General features: G+C 51.9%; 1 protein-coding gene across 4 annotated transcripts; it reads right to left on the bottom strand.

The window, feature by feature from the left end:
* Nucleotides 1–212: 212 nt before the first annotated feature.
* On the bottom strand, nucleotides 213–20,267 carry Gprc5c (G protein-coupled receptor class C group 5 member C). Of its 4 annotated transcripts, none has more exons than XM_057776376.1 (5): nucleotides 20,023–20,267; nucleotides 7,860–8,933; nucleotides 5,849–5,943; nucleotides 3,976–4,125; nucleotides 213–2,344 (listed from the first exon to the last, which is right to left on the bottom strand). In XM_057776376.1, the coding sequence occupies exons 2-5, from the start codon at nucleotides 8,905–8,907 to the stop codon at nucleotides 2,312–2,314; spliced, it is 1,326 nt and encodes a 441-aa protein (XP_057632359.1). In that variant the 5' UTR covers nucleotides 8,908–8,933; nucleotides 20,023–20,267; the 3' UTR covers nucleotides 213–2,311. The 4 variants fall into 4 exon arrangements, with proteins under 4 accessions (XP_057632359.1, XP_057632357.1, XP_057632360.1 ...); XM_057776374.1 differs by lacking the exon at nucleotides 20,023–20,267 and adding an exon at nucleotides 19,645–19,843; XM_057776377.1 differs by lacking the exon at nucleotides 213–2,344 and having other exon boundaries at nucleotides 3,525–4,125.
* Between the last annotated feature and the right edge of the window lie 2,328 nt (nucleotides 20,268–22,595).

The raw sequence follows: 22,595 nt of genomic DNA, 5'->3' as shown, positions 1-22,595 counted from the left end.
CCCAGCTGAGAATTCAATGTCTTTCAGAGGCCTGGTTTTCTTCCCTAAAGTCTAACCAAAGAGAAGTTAGACAGAATCAGACATTCCTGGTGTAGCAGAGATGGTGGTGGGGAGGTAAGAGGCGGGAAGGCCAGCTGACAGACACCCCAGAATGCCTTAGAAACACACAGGAACACAGAGGCATTAACCCCTCACGAAGAAAGGGCAGTCATTTAATTCTGAGTAGTTACAAAGTTGACCCTCCATTGGAGTCCACTGTAGGATTTAACAGTGTTGGTGTGACATTGACCAAGGGGCGGGCCTATGAATGATGAACTTGAACCAAGCCTGGGTCTACTCATTTCTCCCTTGTGTGGGATACAGCGACACAGCACTGTAAACTAGGAGGCCCCCAAGCCTCCTAAAAATATCCTTTGCTGGAACCGGAACTGAAAGATGCAGGGTAAGTAAGGACCACAGGTACTTCTGCATCCAGGCAGCTCTGCATCTTCCAGGAGCCCATGACTCCTGAGCTGCAGCTGCAGTCAGGACTTGGGCAATAAACATAGCCACATCCACCTAGGCATCTGGTGCTTTCGGAGTCCTAAAAGACTCTCTTAAGACAGCAAACTAGTCCCTTGCTTCCAGTGACAGGTCTCGGAGCTCTAGATCAAGAACAGTGTGAGGTCCTCGGAGACCCCATTCCCTTGCATGTGTGTAGGGGCAGTATTGTATTACTCATAGATTGAGCATCCTCATTCAACAGAGGTCAAGGCAGAAGGAGTCACATTTGGAGGTACAGTCCCACTCTGTGGGGACCTTTTCCCCAATGATAAAAGGCACAGGATACTAGGGAGGAGTCAGCATGGGAGCCATGGACTAAGCATGGGGCACCTTCCTGGGCAGTCACTCATCTTCAGCTCTGTCTACCTTGGCACTAAGTAGTGCTGGGCTAAAGGCCAGGCTCCAGGGCACACTTGGAGAGGGCCTAGAGGAGGCTCTGTCTGGTACCCAGGGCTGTGGAGACCTCGGTTCCAGGGTCCAGCACTATGATCATCTCAGTCATTGGTGTCGGCAGCTCGCAGGCCTGAAAATGGCCCTCTGTGACCTGCGTAGCCAACAGGTCCCTCAGGTGCACGTCCTAAGGCCAAGGCCACGGCCACTAGAGGCTCCTCTGGTGATGAAAGCAGCAGGGCTTGTCCAGGTATACCAAGGACATCTGCTGCCCAAGCTGAGGTAGAAACTTAGACATCTTCCCATAAGTAATCTCCAGCCCTGAATCCCACATCCCACCAGCCCGACCGAGGAAAGCCCGAGTCACCCTGAGAATGCAGCCCTGGCTCCCATCCACTGTCTCCTAAAGGAACCCCCAGACCCCAACCACATATGTCCAAGTAGCCCCAGCAGGTACCTCTAGAACCTAAGAGATCCAGATAATCCCACCTCAGCACCTGTCCTAGGAGCCATCCTGGGAGCTGGCACAGAAGCTGAAAGCAGATGGGGGAGATGCGGCCAGGGGTTTAACTGAGGTACATCCACAGCGCAACGCTCTAAGCACCATTGTGGCCCACCAGCTCTTCGACTCTTAAGTGGGGTTGTCTGTGCGGCAGTGCTGGACAAAGAGAAATCTTCCCCAGGTGGGTAAGTGTTGCGATTCCCATTTCCAGTGGGGATGGGCAGAGGGGAGGGAGAATGAACGATCATGCCCTGGTAAGGGGACACAGCTCACTGAAGGTAAGGTAGACTCAGGCCAGGCACAAAGGTGCTGGGACCTGAAACCCTCAGGTCATGAGAAACAGCCTGCCCAACCTGAGCTCTGCCCCTAGCTGGTGACCTCTTCCAGTCTAGAAGATGGCAGAAGGTCCAGAGTAGGGCTAGGGATAAGGTCTGTGTGGTTTGCATATGATATCCATTGTGTGACATCTGATGGGTTACCAACATGGCCAAGAGGGTCCAGTGTCAGAACAGTGGCATCGTGCACCTGACATTCACAGCAGGTCAACAACCACCTGGAGAACCACAAGGGGGCACAGACTCTGTGACTTGGGGGATGTGTTACGGCAGGAGACATGAGTCAACAGTTAGTTCCCTGTAGCTGCAGTCACTTGGGGACCAGGAGGCTGGGAATGGGCAAGAGGGTGGGTGACCCTATGAGCACCAGTCACACGCTTCAGGCCTATCCCAAGGTCCCCACTCAGTCCAAAGCTTCAGATTGCTGGCCTCTGGTCCCTCCCAGCTCCAAGGACAAAGGTGGGGAACTGCTGGGCCCTGCTCAGCTGGACGCAGAGCAATGAGGGTGTCCGGATGAGGTGTGGTCCAGGGAAGAGGGCATCTACCATCTCGTTTTGTTTTTCGGGGACTGATCCTAAAGTAACCAGAAAGAACAAGAGTCAAAAGAGATGGATTCCACAGTCCAAGTATTGGATTGCACTTTAAAAAAAAAAAAAAAAACCAAACACCTCAATTTACAGGGAGTGATACAATCTAAACATAGTCTGGAGTTTTCTTCCAACAACCCTTTCTCTCCCTTTCCACAAAAAACTATTTTTCCCCCTTATAATTAGTGTCAGAAAATAGCTTCTGGCTAGTTGGGGGTGAAACTTCCCAAGCCTGGGATGGGCAGGCTCTCATACCCTAATGAAGGACCTGGAGCTGATCTCCAAGGTCAGAACACTGTGCCGTCCAGAAGGGTCAGAGGCATCTCAGAGCCCAGGACACTGGTCTGGCTTATCTCAGGGAGAGCCAAGGACAAAAGTTAGGGATGTCAGTCTGTCCAGTTTTGGTCCAGCCACCTAGAGGCTCTGTGGTCAGACTGAGGGGTTGGGATAACTATATCCCTAAGACCCCCATGTAAACCTGAAGTGACAGTATTCTGAGATTTTAGCCTGGAAATGAAGGGAAAGACTGGCCCCATCCTGCCTACCTCCCATCCCACCCGACTAGCCATGGCGATAAGCCTGAACTTCTGGGGAAAAGCTTTTACTGATCCCCAAATTCTTAGCACATGGAGCTAACCAGGACCTGTAGTGACCTGCCTGTCTCTGTGAACCCATACTATAAACAACTCAGGCCCACCCCAAGCCATGCCACTCATGTTACGAAGCATGATCCCAGAACTTGGAGCAAAATGATAGTCGGCCTCACCCTCTAAAGTATGCTAACTTCCTATGGGAGAGGCCAAGACAAGCTAACCCCCTCTTCATCCCAAGAACTGCCCACTGGTGGGCCTGCCTCCCCTGTTCTATCTCTGAATATAGCCCCTTCTGGGGGAGAGGATGAGCCTCTCAGGAAAGCTATGTAGGTTGGATACTCCCAGATGTGGGTCCAGACAAGAAGAGCCCAGAAGCTCATTCCGATGGCAATCAATGACAGACACACTAGAGAGCCCTGCCCTGGAGGAGGCACCAGCCCCTTACCACACAGATGACACTACAAGCATCAGCCCCAAGAGCAGGATGTGGGGGGGGTCAATGATCCACCACAGAGAAAGGAAGGAATCATGGGAGGTGAGAGCCCAGTCAGAAACCACGAGCCCAGAACAAGAGTTAATAAAGCAATAATGTGTTTATTAGGCACCCTTGCTCCTCACAGAGGAGCAGGATCCAGCCCAAGGCATCCTCTCTGAGCTCCCTGAAGGCTGCAGGTGTCACTGGAGAGTATAGGCACCGGGCCAGCTGCCACCCTGAGCAGAACACTATTTGGATGGAGCAGATCACCAGAGGTGGCCCTGGCATAAAACAGGGCGGGCGCCTGGACTCCACAAATACTGAGAGGGAGGAGGCCCCCCTGGACACCCACCTAAACATTGGCAGATCAGGGGGACCTGACCCTGAGCCATAAGCTACCCTGAGCCAGTGAGGGAAAAGGGAGCCACAGAGCACAGCACCCCTAGTGGTCCCTCACCCAAGCCAGGTCCTGAGCACCCTCTCCAAATCCGCCCACTTCCTCCTGGCCACAGCTGCTGCCTTAGTCCCACACGTAGGGATTTCTAAAGACCTGAGAGATCTTGCCGTCTTTTGGTGGAGTGGCCACCTGGTGGCTCTGGACCATGTACATGTCTTCAGCTCGCAGGGTTGAGTTGGCACTGCCCATCACCTGGCTGTTGGCGGTGGCCCGTGGGAGGATGACGTCGTAAGCGCCTTCGGACTGGAAGGAAGAACAGGCGGTCTCACAGTCGGGGGATCGGGAGCCAGGTTCCGCCAGGGCAAAGGCACAAACATTCAGCTTCCTGCAGGGCTGTGCCTGCCAGCTCCCACCTCTTGACCCACCCTCTTCACGCTCATTCTACCAGGGCCCTGCTGGCAGGATAAGATGGATGCCTCTACTTCTGGAAACAGGTCTGGCCTTCTGAGCACAGAAGAAGGTCCCTGAAGCTCCTCGGGGGCTTCCCAGAGGAGAGCCCGTCTCTGAATTCCTGATCCTAATTCTTTGCGAAGCCTCAGCAGCATTAAGCTTCTGCTACATGACCGATGCCACTCACAAGCTCCCTTTCTCATGTCATTACAACACTCAGTACCCTTCGGGTAGGTCCTGGTCTGTATAACTCTAGCTTAGGAATCTAGCCCCAAATGTTCTACCTGGAAGGTACATGAATCCCTGGGGTGGTCCCTCCTTGTCTTATCACCATATTAGATGTTATCACTAAAGCACCCAGGCTCCCAGGACCCCAAACCAGCAGCTGCGGGTGACTGCTCCCCCTGAGAGGAGGGGTTCCCTCTTCCAGAAACATCCAACCACTCCCTGCCCTCTAGAACACTTAGATCTTGGAGCACCAAAATTAGCAGGACTGTTTGTCAAGCCCTATCCCCAGTTGAGCTCCACCCCCTAGCCGGGCCCCACCCAGAGATAGTCTGGCAAATGTTTAACTACAGGGGTGGGAAAGCCCTTGAGTTCCCTGTAAATCTGCCTTGGGGGGTTACTCCCTTTTAGGTGGAACCTAAGCTACCACGTGACCAACAGCCCCCACCTCAGGGCTACCAACATAGAACTCACAATAACCTGTCCCATCTCGGACCCAATCTGCATTTTAAGCAAGTTTTCAATTGCTGCTCCCTTGAGTGGTCAGAGCCACGGTGTGAGAACTAAGCAGAAAGAACTGTTCTGCTTAGTTCACCCCCAAAACTGGGAGAGAGGATGGGGTGGCTCCTGGGAACCAGGTTCAGAGGCTGGGGCGGGGAGGGGCGGAGGGGCAGCCTCTGATCATGGTGTGAAGGGCAAACTGCTCAACTCTGCGCTAGGCTGCAGCTTCACATTTGGTGAGAGGGACTGGAAGTCTCAGACACACCAGCCATCCCAGGCTCCCAGCTTAGGGGGTGGGGAAGGGATGGGAACAGCACCCTGCTGACCTCCTGGCTTCCTGTTCCCAGAATCCTGCCAAGGCAGGTCGCTGACCTCTCTGGCAACCACTGCCAGCAAGAAGAGGAACATATATGGAGTGGGAATCTAATCCACCTCCTTCCTGTTCCCACCACCCCCCTAGCTAAGGGAGTACTGGCTCCCAGGGCTCAGGGGAGGAATAAGGTCAAGACTTGCTGGCCAGGCATGGAAACAGGGTCTCATATAGCCCAGGCTGGTGGTGCAAGCTATAGCCAAAGATGGCCTTGAGCCTCCTGCTTCTGTCTCCCAAGTGCTAGGATTACAGGTATGTGCCACCGGGCTGTGGGTGATGCCCAGTGATGCAGAGCAGGTCCCATTGCAGTGTGCTAGAGCCCTGGGTTGGCAGGGTTGATGCTCCAGGAGAAGTTTGCCATACACTAATAATGCCTCTATCCAGCCAGACGTTCACTGCCTGCACAGGCTTCCTACCAGCAAATGGGGCTGAGCTCTGTGACCCTCAACCAGATCACGGGAACCTGAGGGACCTACTCACCGGGCCTTTGTGCATTAGGGCCATCTCGGTGGGCTGGTACACACTGGTCAGCAGCTGCCCATTGTAGCCACTGTAAGGCGACACGGGTCTCTTCGCTGTAGGGAAAAACAAGGTCAAATGTGAAGGGTTCTGGATTCTTGTTTCCTGCTTTGATCCACAGTCCAAGCAACTCTCCTGGGCATAGGGGAGTGGGGACTCTGGGGCCCTGGCATAACACCAGACCCAGGAGTGGAGAAAGACCTGAGAATGAGGTTCTGGACCTGGTGGCCCTCCCACGCCTGGCGTTCTTTTGTTTAGATGTATAAGAAAGTGCCGCTTGGCTCCCTGCATTGTGGGACACCCCCAAACGCACACACACACCAGCCCCCCCACACCGGTTCCCCCTCCCCCATAGCTCAGAAAAACACGCTGTCAGCAACCTTCACATCCTATCCGGCCTCGGGGCCAGAGGCCAAGAGGGGCACATGGGCCTTCGGCAGCTTTCCAAGATGGCCAGCCTCCAGCTCCTGCCTCTGCCATGATGGACCCACTGCCAGGCACAAGGGGAAATCCAGCTGAAACCCCACAGCTTTTTATGGGTTCATGTCCACACAGGGCATGAGTAGCTGCTGCTGCCACTTTGTTGCCATGCAGGGCCCAGTCAGGAAGACTTGGTGCTCAGTTCATCCTAGGCCCCCTGGCAAATACCCAGAGAGATTTGTAGCTCCCCGCACCTTCTGATGTGGGTTTCCTGTCTGATCCACCCTGATGAGGACCTCTGGGGCATCCGAGGAGAGCTGCTAACTAGTCCTGGGCCCCAAGAACAGGCCTTCCTGAGAGGGTCAGGTATTCAGGATTCAGCTCTCTTCTGCAGGGCTGAGGGGTCACGGCCTGTGCAGGGTTCCTAAGTGCTGAGCTCGTGCTATTGACTTTTCCTTTTTGGAAGAAAATGAAATAAATAAAAACTTACAGCCCAGAAGCGTCTCCATGAGAAGAAAAAGACTAAGTAAGACCTCTCCGGCCCGACGCAGGAGTACTGGGGCAGGAAGGAGCGAGGGTGGGGACAGGGTTTGCTGCTTCTCCCAGCACCTGCCCAGGTCTTCTGTCTTTCTGGCTTCCTTGCTGATCCCCTCCCTGCACATTCAGTGGCCCAGTCTGTGTGCCAGAGCCACCCCAGTGTGGGGCCAACAGTCGTCTGCAGGGAGTGAGATCGCAGACTATGTGTCCACAGAGCGAGGGTCACCTATTTCCACGAGGCAGGACGTTGAGGGCCACACAGTGTGCACAGAGGACCCTAGGATTTCTGTTTCTGGAATGTCCATCGCCTCTGAGCTTCTGTCAGAGAACCCAGGACTGTGATAACCAGTCCATGTCTAAAGCCCGTAAATATCTCACAAACAATTTGGGTCCTGCAGAACTCTGGTCATGCTTGAGGGGGCTACAGCTTGTAAGCCACAAGCCTTTGTGTCTTAGCAGAGCCCAGCACACAGCAGGCAACCGCTAAATGTTAATATTCCTTACAGTTAACAAATGCACCCCTGAGGTCACAAATGCTGTCTGTGGTGCTGGAGACAAAGCCTTGGGTCTGCTACACAAATACTCTACCACTCAGACTCCATGATCGGTCCCAGAACACAGGGGCCTCAAAGCAGAAAACTGCAGATATTCACAAGAACTTCCCATTTTTCTCAAGAGCATGGCTCCCTGCCCTGCAGTAAAAAACATGGCATAAAGGATCGGCCACCCAGGTAAGGATGCTTGCCACCATGCCTGACAAACTGAGGCTGATCCCCAGAAGCCACATGGTAGGAAAGAAATGATTGACTAAATAAAGAAATGTAACTGTAACAAACAAAAGCTGAAAATAGTGGCACACGGGAGAACAGAGGATCTGTTCAAGACCTGGCTTCAGTTACATAGTGGGTTCGAGATCAGCCTAGGCTACATGAGACCCTGTCAGGCCTCACACACAGGCACACCCCGACACACACAGACACCCCCCCACACGGATATGTACAGGTCCTCGCCGCACCTGAGGCTGGCTCATCCATGGAAAACGCCTTGTTCTCCACAAACATGCTCTGTCCCGTCTGCTCTTTCAGGATGGTCTCGTAGCCCACGCCTCGGGTAGGGTACATGTCCCCCTGGTAGCTCTGCTCAGGGCTGGGTTTGGTCACCTGGGAGACCTCAGGGATGACATAGAAGAGGACGAAAGTCCAGGCATTAGCAGCAAGGGCGATGGCCAGCGTGGGGTCATCCCAGGTGGGGCTGTGGCGCTGCTTATTGCCGTAGGTGTACATGACGATCCACACGACCCAGATGGCAATGGAGAGGGCTGTGGTGAGAAGCGCAAAGACGCCGTGCTTCCGCCAGCGCTTAAAGCGGCCGCACAAGGCGGGCCAGGCTCCTAGGAAGGCCGCCAGCAGCAGCAGCATGACGTAGATGAGTGCCATGACGAAGTCCATATTGGCGATGGCACAGGGCGAGGTCACGGTCCAGTCGGCACTGCCGTTGCCCAGAGGGCCAACCTGGCCACCTCCCCGTACCAGGGTGATAATCAGCCACTCGGTGTTGATGATGACCTCCACGAGGGTGAGAAGCAGGGCGACGGTGAAGATCACCCAGCCCCGGGGTCCATGGTTCTTCCGGGCTAGGAAGTTAAGGGCAAAGACATGGGCGACCAGGCAGGAGAAGCAGATGGCAAACAGGACCCCAAAGAGGAAGCGTCGAGAGGCGCAGGTGGAGAAATCAGGCTTTACCACGCAGGCAAACACAAGGCAAAAGAGGCCCAGGGTGCCCAGCAGAAAGAACACCTGGGTCCCCAGTAGGCTCCGCTTCTTCGTGTCCTGCACAAACGGGAGGCTGGCCACCAGGATGATCGTGAGCACAAACGTGGTGATGATGCCAGCGCCGGCCACCGCCTCCAAGACGATGCCCCAGGCCCCAGAGCGGTCACAAAGGTTATAGTAGAGTGGATCCAGGTCCGGGCCGCAGCCAGGTGGGGCATGGTTCTGGGCCCAGGCCCCAGGGAAGAACACAGGCAATCCTAGGCACATCAACAAGGCTTTGTGGGTGGCCATCCTGGCTCCCAGGCCAGGCTGGGTCCCTGGAGACAGGAAGAATAGGAAAAATCAGTTCTCCAAGGTCAGACCTCAATGAGCACAGTATTGCTTCCCCATCCTGAACAAGAGTGATCAAGAGACATGCCCCTCTAGGCTTTGGAATCCTTATTTTATGTATTTTTAATTTAAAAGAATTATATTTTATGTGCACGGTGTTTTGCTTGCATGTATGTCTGTGCGCCCACATGTGCCTGGCGCCTGCGGAGGCTAGAAGGCTGTGTTAGATCCTGCAGAACTGAAGTCAGGATGGTTGTGAGCCACTGTGTGGGTGCTAAGAACTGAACATAGGTCCTTCAGAGGAGTAACAAGTGTTCTTAACCACTGAGCCATCCTCCAGCTCTTCAGAGTCCTTCTTAACCCAGAATTCATGAAGGTTTGTCAGCTGAATAGACAGATGAGGTTCATCTGTCACCCTGTTCCTTTTTCTTTCTTTTCTTTTCCTTTTCTTTCTTGTTTTAGAAAGATTTTTCTGTAGCAGTCTAGATCAGGCTGGTCTTGAACTCACAGAGTGCTGGGATTAAAGGTATGAGCCACCACACCCAGCTGTCATCCCTAATCCTAACCATGGAAAAGAAGAAATTTCTTAACTGCTGGAGAGATGGCTCAGTGGTAAAGAACACCGGGTGCTCTGCCAGAGGACCCAAGTTTGAATCCCAGCACCTACATGATGGCTCACAATAGCTCCTGACACAGGGAATCTGAGCGTGGTCTCCTCAGGCACTGCACAGACAAGGTGCACATACATACACACAGGCAAAACACTCATGCACATAAAATAAAAATAAACCTTGGGGTGGGGACCACCAATGAACTCTCAGTGCTTTAACCCATTAAAACCCAGGTTTACTCCACTCAGCATGGTCCTTTCTGCCTGGGGACTTCCAGGTAAGATACTGTACCCCTCAACTAAATCCTGAAAATGCTTAAGTCCAGGGCCAGCCTGACCTCCAAAGCAAGTTCCAGACTACTACTGAGAAGTCCAGTTCTGGCCGGGAGGTGGTGGCGCACGCCTTTAATCCCAGCACTCGGGAGGCAGAGGCAGGTGGATCTCTGTGAGTTCGAGGCCAGCCTGGTCTACAAGAGCTAGTTCCAGGACAGGCTCCAAAGCTACAGAGAAACCCTGTTTCAAAAAAACAAAACAACAACAACAAAAAAGTCCAGTTCTTGTCAACTTGACCACACCTGGAGGGAACTAAATCCCCAATGGCCGGGCACACTTTCTCAATTAAGTCATTTGAAGTGGGAAAACACACCTTCAATGTGGGCCACACTTTCTGCCGGCAGCCTATATAAAGGACATGGAAGAAGCAAGTTCTCTCTGCCTGCTTGCCCTCACTCTCACTGGCAGGCCCACTCCTTCATTTGGAATTACATCACACGTCTTTGGGATTCCAGACTATACTGAAGACCAGCAGAGACATCCAGCATGGAGAACTGAACAACTACTGGATTCTTGGGCCATCTGTCGGTAGGCAGCCACTGCTGGACTAGCTAGGGCACAGCCTGTAAGTCATATGTAATCGCTCATTCTGTAAGTTCTGTCCTCTAGAGAACCCTGCTGAACGGGGCCACTCAGCCACGCGTTCCTCTATTCAAAGCCTTTAACAAGCACCTACAATGGGAAGAAACCTACAGCACAAAAGAAGAGAGTTGAAAATTCCTCGCTCCACTGCTCTGGTTCGCTTTCTGTTGCTTCGAGAAATACAATGACCAAAAACAACTTGAGGAGGAAAAGTCTTATTTGGCTTACAGGTCACGGTCCCCACCATCAGGGGAAGCCATGGCAGGAACCTGGAGGCAGGAAATGAACGGGGGGGGGGGGGATTGCTGCTCACCCCTTGCTTTCCTTAGTTTGTTTATGTACCCTTTTCTTTTCACTGTTTGTTTATTCATGAGGCGGATTCTTGCTAGGTAGCCCAGGCTGGCTGGAACTCACTACATAACCCAGGCTAACTGGCGCTAGGATTAGAGGCATAGGATACAAAGACTGGCTTTTGGTTTTTTTCCCTTTTAGTGCCAACTTTCCTCTTCAGACCTACAGCCCCTTGTCTAGTTCAGTACTAAAGACAAGGAGAACATAAACGGATTCAGGCTGGGGAGATGACTCAGAGGTTAAGAGAACCGGCTGCTCTTTTAGAGAACCCAGGTTGGATTCCCAGCACCTACATGGTGGCTCACATCCAACTGGAACTCCGGTTCCAGGGAATGGGACATCTTCTTCTGGCCTCTGTCAGCATCAACTATATAGATGGTGCACAGATAAACATGCAGGCAAACCGTTCACACAGAAATAAAAATAAAATTAATCTCTTAAAAAGAAAAGAAACAAAACAAAACCAAACAAGCAGGAACTGGGTGCGGAAGTACACACCTTTGATCCCAGCGCTCCAAAGAAAGAGGCAGGAGCATCCCCGTGGAGGTCAGCCTGGTCTAAACAGGGAGTTCCAGGCCAGCACTCCACAGAGAGAACCTGCCTCAAAAAAGCTAAACAACACACACATGCACACACCAAAACCCCAAAGGGATTAATCTTTAATGAAAGACTTTAAGACACTGCAGTGAAATGTGGGTAATAGTGTAATTATTAACACCAGAAAGATAACAACAGATCACCACATGCTCACTGTGGCCATACCAAATGTTGCAGATTTGTGCCAAGGAAGAAAACCAAAGCTGGCTGCCCAGAACAGTTTCCCCGTGTGCAGTGAAGGAGATCGTGGGTTAAGAAAAATTGGAATCCGGGGGACTAGACTGCAGCTCAGTGCTGGACACTCCCCTGGCATGGGTATAAAGTTCTAGGTTCCAGCCGGGCAGTGGTGGCGCACGCCTTTAATCCCAGCACTTGGGAGGCAGAGGCAGGCGGATCTCTGTGAGTTCGAGACCAGCCTGGTCTACAGAGCTAGTTCCAGGACAGGCTCCAAAACCACAGAGAAACCCTGTCTTGAAAAAAAAAAAAAAAGTTCTAGGTTCCATCCTTAGCTCTGCCCCCTGCCCCGCCAAGAGGGAGATTTGGTGAATTTTCCATTCAAAGCCTTAAGTTGATTTGGAAATTGTAGTAGTTTGAATGAGGACGCCCCTTGGGCACCTATATTTGAATGCTTGTTTCCCCATTGGAAGAACAGGGAAGGTTGAGGAAGCAAGGCCAGGTGGGCGGAGGTGTGTCCCTGGGGATGGGATTTAAGTTTTCCAAAGCTCGGGCCATTCTTGAAGGTAAGGACTTGAGTTCTCAGCTAATTCTCTAGCCTGGTGCCTGCTGCGAAGATCCCCACCGTGATCTTGGCCTCCAATTCTCTGAAACTGTAGGCAAACCCCTAATAAACTCTTTCTTCTATAAATTGTTTCAGTCATAAAAGACAGAGCTCTAACACAGAAGGTTTAAAGGCTCTAAAACAAACTATTATGAAGCCCAAATTCCCTGACGCATAGATCCTCCGTGTGTATAGTAGGTACCCTACACGTTAAGAAACTAGTTATAGCTGGACAGGCGTGGTGGCGCATGCAGCTGGACAGACACGGTAGCGCATACCTTTAGCCCCAACATTTGAGGGGAAGAAGTAAATGGGGCTCTATGAGTTTGAGTCTACAGAGTTTTAGGGCAGCCAGGGGTACATGGAGAGCAAAAGAGGGGCTAAATACAAAAGAAGCAAGGTGGTAGCAGCTCTAATACCAGCACTTGGGAGGCAGAGGCAGGCAGATCTCTGAGTTCAAACCCAGCCTGGTCCAGGACAGCCAGGACTACACAGAGAAACTCTAGCTTGAAAAACCAAAATAAAAAAATAAATTTGTAATAAACATTTTTAATATAAATAATAAATTTAAAAGGGAGTATCTCTCCTGCCTAGCCAGTGCCAAGGCCCCCCTGAAGCTAGCAAGCAAATTTTCCCTGGATGACAGCATCCACTAGTGGCTATCAAAGGCATGGCACCATCTATGTTACTAAATGCTTTCTCCAATGTCCAACTGTGTGTTTATTTATTATTCAGTTTGAGGCAGGGCCTTGCCACTCATCCATGGCTGGTCTCAAAGTTGTGGGAATCCTCCTGTCTCTGCCTTCTGAATACTGGGGACATAGGCTCGAGCCACCACTCCTAGCTAATGTTTAATATGCACACAAAATGTCAAGTTCCCATTTGAAAGAAAATTTCCATCCATAACTGATAAATGGGAAGTAACTAAATCAGGGGGAAATGACACAAGTTGTGATGGCCAATCCTGACAGCTGGCTCAGCAGGATCTAGAAGAGCCTAGGAGACAAGCCTGGGCCGTGCTGTGAGACTCTATCTAGATTAGGTTAATGGAGCTGAAAACATTTGGGCATGTGGGCGGCACCATTCCCCGGGCTACCGTGTGGGATGGGAGGAGGCGAGAGTGAGCCTGTAACTCTAGTCCTATGCCCCTCCTGGCCTCCACATTCCGTACATGCACATGGTGCACATAAACTCCCACAGGCACACACACATAAAAATAAACAAATAAAATAAAAATTCATGAAGCTTAAGTCACCTCGGCAATTCCCTAGCTTTTCCTTAGTTATCATCTACCTTTAACTCCTAAAACTAATATGCATGCTTAAATAAATTTATAGTTGTCTTCCTTAAGAAGTACCATTGTAAGCCAGGCGGTGGTGGCGCACGCCTTTAATCCCAGCACACGGGAGGCAGAGGCAGGCGGATCTCTGGGAGTTCGAGGCCAGCCTGGTCTACAAGAGTTAGTTCCGGGACAAGATCCAAAGCTACAGAGAAACCCTGTCTCGAAAAACCAAAAAAAAAAAAAAAAGTATCATTGTAAAAGCGAGTTGCTCATCAAAGTTCACTTCCCCTGCCCCAAGACTCTGTATTCTGGTAAATCAATAAAGGGTCACTGGTATTTACAAGTCCTGGAAAGAGAAGAACCATGGGAGTTAATGGGTAAGGGGGTCATTCCCAGTCACCCAAGAGATAACTCGCGCATAACAATATCATAGGCTCCCAAATGCCCAATGTTTCAGCAAACAGACAATTGCTAGAATTTGGGGTAGAGCTAGAAATTTAAAATAGAACATTGAGAACAACCAAGAAGCCTGTATCCCTTGGACACACCACTTTCCTGGGCGCCTAGGAGGGTTTCTCCACCCACTTTCCTGGACCAGGTCCTAGTTTAGAGCAAGCAATCAGGACCAGGGACACAGTTAGATCAATCACTAAGTGCTTGCGATAAAGACCTGAGTTTGCATCCTCCCTCCCAGATAAAGAGTGCGGTTAGGGCAGGCACCTGTAATCCCAGCTCTGGGGAGGTGGAGACAGGAGGATCGCCGGGACTTGTTGGCCAGCCAGTCTAGCGGAACTGGTGAGCTCCAGGTTCAAGTGAGAGGCCGTCGCTCAACAAGTCAGGTGGAGCCATTCAGGGACATTGCGGAGCGGGAAAGAATGTTTCGAGTCAGAGGAGCAAGCGCTGTGAAATGCTGTCTCCTGGACATGAGATAGCAACTGTGCCCGTGAACCACACAAGGTCAAGTCAGCAAGATCAGTCAATATTCCAACAGGCTCGGTGGATGATTAACAAAAGAGAGGACACGAGGCAGGGCGAGGAATGTACTAGAAGTGCCTGCAGGGACCGGGAGGCAGGAGTCGAGGGTTCCTGGGGGAACAGGGAGTCCACATGATCAAGATGCACCGTCTATACATATGAAATTGTCAAAGAATATATATGTATATTTGTATTTTCTTTTTTTTTTTTTTTTTTTTGGTTTTTCGAGACAGGGTTTCTCTGTGGTTGTGGAGCCTGTCCTGGAACTAGCTCTTGTAGACCAGGCTGGTCTCAAACTCACAGAGATCCGCCTGCCTCTGCCTCCCAAGTGCTGGGATTAAAGGCGTGCGCCACCACCGCCCGGCATATATTTGTATTTTCGAGACAGGATCACACTATGTAGTTCTGTCCTGAAATTTACGATGTAGACCAGGTTGGCCTCTAACTCAGAGATCCACCTTCCTCTGCCTCCCAATTGTTGGAACTAAAGGCATGTGTGACTATTATGCCTGATTAAAGATATTAAAAAGTAAGATAATGGCGAGGCAAAATAGTTCAGTGGTAAAGGCACATGCAGCCTGGTCTGACAACCTTTGTTTAATATCAGGTTCTGGAGCTGACTCCTGTAAGTCGTCCTCTGACTTCCCTGTGTGCGCTCATACACATAAAAAGCAAAAAGTAGCCGGGCAGTGGTGGCGCCTGCCTTTAATCCCAGCACTCAGGAGCAGAGCCAGGCAGATCTCTGTGAGTTCGGGGCCAGACTGGTTTATAAAGCAAATTCCAGGATAGCCAGGGCCTCACAGAGAAACCCTGTCTGGGAAAAAAAAAAAAACAAAACCCGAAAAGTGAACAAATAAATAAGTGTAATAATAATAATAATAATAATAATAAACTAAGGTGGAGAGTAACTGAAGAAGACTCCCGATACCAACCTTAACCTCCCATGTATGCACACACATGCTCACATACACACACATACACACACATGAACAATCTGAAAACACACCACACAAAGCATTTTACTCAGTATTTAGCAAAAATGCACCAAGAATGCTTAAAAGTAGGGGCCTGGAGAGATGTCTCAGTTGTTAAAAACACTGACTGATCTTCGAAAGGACACATGTTTGATTCCCGGAATCCACATGGCAGCTCACAACTGTCTTTTACTCCAATTCCAGGGAATCCAACACAGTCTTCTGGTCTCCCTGGGTACCAGGCACACACGATACAGAGATATGCATGCATGAAAAAACACCCATACACATAAAGTTAGTATTTTTTTTAAATAAAGAATGCTATTAGCCGTAAATTAAATTGTATGGTGTCCCAGACACTGCCACAAGACACAGACTAAAAGGAGATATCAAGGTGAGGGTGCAATTGAAAAACGTCAAAGATGAAGGAAAGAGAAAAAAAAAAGACAGATGTCAGTATCCTGAGTTCAGGTCCCAAACTCAGAGCAAGAGACAGAAAACTAAGTTCAAGGTGTGGTGAGTGTGTGTGCAGGAGGCTGGGGCTGGTTACAAAGATGGGCGGGGTTATAAAGAGGACTGGTTCAAGGCAATGAGGAGTCTCTGCAGGCTGTACTGAACATCGCCAGGGCCATGCTCTCAGATGTGTCTGGCACAAAGGCACAATCAATCAATTTATTGAAGCCATGCCCACCCAGTTTAAGGAGCAAGGCCAAAGGCAGCAGAACCATAATGGCCAGGTCTGAGAGATTCTTGCCACCCCCTCCCTCTGAACCCCTCCCCGACAGATCTCAGGACAAGGGAGATTTAGGAGAAGAGGGCGCTGCAGGGTCACATTACAGGTTTACGTCTGATAATAGCCAGGTCATCCCAAGACTGGGGATGTAGGTCAGTGTGGGCACGTCCCAGTACAAGGTCCTGGCTTCCTTCCCCAGGGAAGAAGAGGAGAAGGCGGAGAAGACACATGTGCCTTTGTCCCCAGCACCCCTACAGACACTCGGGACAGGATTAGGGAAGGGTTACAGTCCTGTACTACTTATTCCTCTTGCCTTTGCTATGGGATGACCAGCTTCGGCCTTGACCTGACCCTTCAAATCTCACCTCTGTCACTAAGCCTCCAGTATGAAAAACCGGGGTGCCCGGAAATGTACCATTCCTCCCTAAAGGGCAGATGGAGACAGAGTCAGGTGGGGAAATTGGGACAGCGGGGCTGGACTCTCTCCCCTGTGTAGGACAGAGGCCCTGGGGTGAGCAAGACCGTAGAGAGCCAGGCATGATGGTGCATGTCTTTAATCCCAGCACTTGGAGGCAGAGGCAGCAGATCTCTGTGTATTGGAGGCCAGCCTGGTCTACGTAGTGTGTTTCAGGATGGCCAGAGCTACATAGTGAAACCCTGTCTCAAAACAAAACAAAAAAGAACCCTCCAAAACAACAAAAAGATACTTGAAGAGAAGAAAGCACATTGGCGCAGAGACCAACCAGTCCTTCAGTCCAGGTGTACACATGTATTCAACCAAATTTATTTTTATTTTTTTTTACATGTATGAATCTTTTGCCTGCATGTCTAGATGTTCACCACATGTGTGTCTGGTGAACACAGAGGTCAGTAAAGGGATCAGATTCTCTGGAACTGGAGTTAAAAATGGTTTTCAACCATCATGAGGGTGCTGGGAACTGATACAAGAGCAGTCAGTGATTTTGTCCACTGTTCAGATTCTGTGGCCACCTACTGCTGCTTTTTGTTTTGTTTTGTCTCTCTGTGTAACAGTCCTACCTGTCCTGGAACTCACTCTGTAGACCAGGCTGGCCTCGAACTCAGAGACCCACTTACCTCTGCCTCCCAAGTGCTGGGATTAAATGCATGCACCACCACCGCCAGGCAGTCACCTACTGCTTTTTAAGATGGTGGCTAAAGGGTAGAGAAGAGAGGCCAGCTTTGCCTAGAGGCTCTTAAATAACACCCACAACCTGTTGCGGGTTGTCACACACAGACACACACACACAGACACACACACACCCTGCATTCAGACTGAACCTCTGGAGACCTAAACTTTTGAACCTTGTGACACAACCTCCCCTACCAGGCTCTAAGTCAGTGGTTCTCAACCTTCCTAATGCCATGACCCTTTAATACATATCTTCATGTTGTGGTGACCCCAACCATAAAATTATTTTCACTGCTACTTCTTGACTTTAATTTTGCTACTGCTATGAATCATAATGTAAATGTCTGTGCTTTCTGATCTTAGGAGACCCCTAGGAAATGGTCCTTTGACTCCTGTGTTGAGAAGCACTTCAAGAGTTGTGAAGGACTCTGTACCTCTGAGGGTCTCCCACCCCCTGAACACAGCAACCATGTGAAACCTGCGCCCTAAAGGACAGAGTACCCACCCATCTCTGCCAGGAGTGGGACAGGCCTCCTGCCCTAGAAGCCTTAACAGCCCACAGCCAAGGCTCCACTTCAGATTACTGTCTGGACAAAAAGGCTTTTAACTTCATCTCTCTGGAATCGGTCATACAATTTTTTCCTTCATTTTTCAAGATAGGGTTTCTCTGTTTAGCTGTGGCTGTCCTGGAACTTGCTTTGTAGACCCGGATGGCTTCGAACTCAGAGCAACCCACCAGCCTCTTCCTCCTGAGGGCTGGGATTAAAGGTGTGAGCCAACGCCTCCCGGCAACATACAAATATTCTTGATCACCTCAGAAATCAGTCTTTCTCTGGGGTCAGCTACCCAGCCCCCAACTCTGGTAGGAGGCAATGCAGTCAAGTTCCTAGATTCCCTTTCTCCCTCTTTCTGTCTTCAGGTGAAGCAGAAAAGCCTTAGTAAGGTTAGTGGGCTGAGACTCTGCCAGCCCTGAACTGGCTTTAAGCAGTTAGTTATAGGTGAGGCAGTAAACCTTCACCTTCTCACCTCTCCAGAAGATCAACCCCATGGTCTCCCCATCAGCGTCCACACATGCACACACACACACACACACATGCACACCCTACAGTGGGAAAGATGGCTCCTTGGTAGGATCAAGGTTACAAGTAAGACACAAGCCAAAGATCATAACCACCCACAGCCCCGTTCCATGGAGCAATGGCTCAGCCAGGGACACCACAGAGCATCCTTCTTCCTCCCTAACTGCGTCCCCTCAGCAGCTGACCTGAAAAGATGGGTGGACACGTAGCCAGCCTTCCTCTCACCCACCACTTCCTCCGTTTTTCACAATCTCAGGACAAGTCCTATTGTCTTAACGCTCTGACCGAAGGGCTGGTCAAGGAATCCTGTAAGAAGGGACCTGGGGAGATACTAAAGCATGGAAAGACCCACAGTTCGTTTACTGTCCCCCATCCCGTGTTCATAACCAAGAGTGGGTATCTGAACTAAAATACCCAAGTATGAGGAATCTTAGAAGCCTTCTAAGCAATCAGGGGTCTGCTCTCCACTTCGGAATGTGCCCCACCCCCATCCCTAACAGCACTCCCTCCCTGCCACAAAACAGACACTGTTAGGGGGAGGGGGTTCTCCAGGAGCACAAAGCCACGCTTCCATATATCCTCATGTCCGTTCTTCAGGATCAAGATCGTGAAGGCGTAAGTGATTTAGAACTTTGTACGTGTAAAAGTGTGGGCGTGAGGTGGAAGCGGAAAGCGCTCTGGAAAAACCAGGAGCGAGTAAGGGGTGGGATCCTGAACCTAGGCCTCCAGAAGGAGAGGCGCCCTAGGCCTCTGAAATTCCAAACTTCCCGCGGAGAGATCCGGAGCCCTCACCTCCCCATTCCAACCAGATTGTTAGGTCTCCGCTCGCACGCCCCTGGAAGTCTGAGCCAAAAGAGCAAGGGCCAAGCTCTGTTCCTCCCATTCCGCCGGTCACAGAAACCTGCCCTCCCCACGCACCTCAAAGAAATCAGGAAAATGACGCCAACCTACAGTCACAGTCAACCGTGGCCTCCCACTGTGTGAATGGGTAAAGGGACACCTTTCGGACACTCGGATTGTGGAGTCCTTCCTTGGCCGTCCACCTAGGGACGCAGCACCCGGCTTCCCTGACCCATTAAGTCCCCAACTGGCTCAGGTTTGGAAACTTTCTGCGAAGTTGCGAAGTGGATGCATCCTGGCCTACCCCTCGGGTCCCCACCCCGGGCCTCGGCCCTTGCCCTCTCCCAGCCAGCGGGACCCAGGTCTTCCGGCCTGCCGATGGCGAGGGCGGAGCGCCGAGGCAGCAGCCCTTACCTGGGACTCGCAGTCAGCTCGCTTCGGCGCAGCGCAGAGAGCCAACTTCGGCCCCAGGCAGAGCGCCGGCGGGCGTAGGAGGGACTCAATGGAAGGCGCAGGGCCAGAGCCCGCTCCGGTAGGGGTGGCCAGGCCTGGGCAGAGGTGCAGCGCCTTCCTCTCCGGGACCCCAGACTGAGCTGGGTGCGCTCGGTGGCTAGCTCTCCCGCCCGCCTCCCCCGGCACAGCACTCCCCTCTCTCGGCCAGGGTGGGCCGGGCTGCATCACCGTGACATCACCTCCATTCCTGGCTCTCCTTAGGCGCCAGCAGCGCTCCAGGTACTAGCGATCCGTAACCCCAGTAACAAAGCGCGCCCGGCCCTGCCCCCTCGGACTCACCTCCAGGCTCGGCCGCAGAGCACTTTCGAGCTGGGAAGAGAGGTCCGAGTTTCTGGCCAAGCTGGGGTGTGGGTTGTTGCTGTTTACTGCCACGCCCCCGCACGCGGGCGCGCGCGCACTTGCGCGTACTCACTTTCTGGGCTTGCCTTTCTCTCCCGAAAGCGGTGCGGGGTGCATGTCCCGGCGATCGCACGCATCCACAGACGCACAGTGACCACCTTGGCGCGTTTCCCCGGGACAGACACCCAGCCTTTGTCACTTACGTCCTGGCTTTCCTGTGAGACACATGCCTGCTGGCACAGTTTGCTGCTCCCGGTTGGAGCGAGGCGCACACTCAGCCATAAAGTCTGTCTTTGTCACGCCTTCCGGGCCCCCTCCCCTCGCGAACTTGCACACGTGGACACAACACACACGAGCGTCCTCTTTCATGCATGATCCTTGCCGGAGAACCCAGTCTCCAAAATCACAAAGGAATACCACGGTTTATGCCCCTAACTCTGTGGACTGAGCCCAGAACCTCTGCGAATTATTGGCCAGCGTCTTCGTCGACCTGACTACCCCATGCCCGAGTTTCTCACATCGCGGGCTCCCCTCCCCACGTCCCGGTTCCCTGTGGTGACCTGTCCTAATTAGCCTTTTCAGTTTTGTTCCCCGAAGTACAATGTTTAACGCGATCCATGTGGTCCCTGCGCTCCTGGACACGTTGTTCCTGACTCCGTGTCCGACTACTCCAGAAGTCGGGGGACCTTTCCACGAACTAGGATTTCCCTGAACCCCACCCCCACTCCCTGCCGGGGTGGATCCACCGGTTGCCACCCTTTCTTCTCCAGCCCCAGGAATCTGCTGAAAAGAAACCACAGAAACAGGGAAGCGAATCCCAGCTGAGGCCTCTCTGACCCAGTAAACAAGAGGGTTTTTTTGTTTTTTTTTGTTTTTGTTTTTTTTTCCGGCCCCTTTCTCTGGGGACTTGGGATCCCTTGGGAGTAAGCTGCGCTGTCCTTGGAACACTGAGTGAGTCTGGTTGGACTGCGCTGTATCCCCAGAGGGGACAAGTCGCAGAGCGAGAGGTTGTTGAGCCTGACAGGGGCCCTGGGGACGCGGGAGAGGGCTGGGCGTCGGGTCTCAGGGTGCGGGTTCTCGTGATGCCGAGTTGCCTGGGGGATCGCCAGGAGCGCGGTCGGAGCCAGCCTGTGGCAGGGCAGGCGGCTGGGCGTGTTTGCTCAACCCTGAGCGCCCTCGAGGGGGAGGGGAAGCAGCTGGTCACAGGCGAGGGGATAGCCAGGTGGAGGAGGCAGGGAGTTGGTGACCCATACCTCCCCAACTGGCTGTGTGTTTGCATGCCTCGATCTATGACAACCTGGAGTCTAAACTCAATGAATCACCCGGAGTTGCCGGAGCGATAAACCTCAGGCCGGTTCCTCCCCTCGCTCTGCTCTTTTCTGACTCTGGGAGGAATGTTTACTTGGGGGCGGGGGGGAGGGGAGGGAGGAGCGGGAGGGGGCTGCGGGACCCAGGATTTCTAGAACCCTGAATCCTTTCCCGTGCCTTGCCAATTCTGTCTGGTCTGGGGAATGTGGCAAAGCCTGAACTATTTCAGTGGGTGACTGCTGCAGGGGTACCTTCTCCCACTCTAGAGTTAGGGATCCAGTGCTCAGGTACCAAGGCTTGAATGGCACGGGCAGTTAGTGCCCACACTAGCTGCTAGAAAGGCAAACATACTGGTTAGACCTCAGTGAACAGAATGAGTTGCCCTGGCCTCTGCCTGCTTTTCATTAACTAGGCGAATGATGCCTAACTCTGCTGAGATGGATCATGGCATCTGTGAAAAGCCAGCTAAGGGAGGGAAGTGGGGGCACGCAGGGAGCCAGGGAAAGGACTGCTCTAAGACAGCAGGACCCTGCAAGCCATCTAAATTTCCAGTCTCTCCTTTCCCTTCAGCCTCCAAAACTGTGACTGTTTGGCCCTGCTGGTGGCTCACACACCTGTAAATTTAACACTTGCGAAGTAGAAGAGGCAGGAGAATCAGGAACTCAAGGTCATCTCAAGACCACCCTGACTACACAAGATTCTGTCTCGAAACAAAGGCCACGACTCTTCACACACACACACACACACACCCCTTCCACCAGGCAGGGGTATCTAGTGCCTGGTCATCCCCTGGGAGTCATTAAAAAGGGGACTGGCCCACAGTGGCTGAGCCCTGCCCTCGGCCTGCCTTGTGAGGCAGCTTGCAGTAGAAATGAGGCCAGAGTCTGAAAACTCCTTGCTCTCCCTGGTTCGCCCAGGCACCTTTCTGGAACAAGATCTGCCTTCAAAGGACAGAGTAAGTCCCTCTGGACAGATGATTCCCACTTCTGGTTCTCCAAGATCCCTATTGCGCTCTGCTTAGGTCTTAGGAGTTGGGGACGCTACCGTTGAGTCAGTCCCTCTGAGGGCTGCTGCCTGTGTGCTGGAGTGCTTTAAAGTTCTGTAGACCCGCAGCAGCTCTCAGCCACAGGACGGTCTATGTTCCCCTCATGTCTCTCACCCAGATTTAACCCGATATCTTCTGTATTTTCACAAAAATATAGTAG

Source organism: Chionomys nivalis, chromosome 7, assembly GCF_950005125.1.
Source record: "Chionomys nivalis chromosome 7, mChiNiv1.1, whole genome shotgun sequence".
Taxonomy (NCBI): domain Eukaryota; kingdom Metazoa; phylum Chordata; class Mammalia; order Rodentia; family Cricetidae; genus Chionomys; species Chionomys nivalis.
The sequence above is the reverse complement of the archived record's forward strand: the minus strand, read 5'-3'. Positions and strand labels throughout refer to the sequence as shown.

Coding starts and splice junctions, on each gene's coding strand:
- Gprc5c (XM_057776376.1), bottom strand. CDS start 8,907: ATGGCCACCCACAAAGCCTTGTTGATGTGCCTAGGATTGCCTGTGTTC. Junction 4,126..5,848: donor CCCTAATGCACAAAGGCCCG/GTGAGTAGGTCC, acceptor TCTTCCTTCCAG/TCCGAAGGCGCTTACGACGT. Junction 2,345..3,975: donor AAGACGGCAAGATCTCTCAG/GTCTTTAGAAAT, acceptor TGGTTACTTTAG/GATCAGTCCCCGAAAAACAA.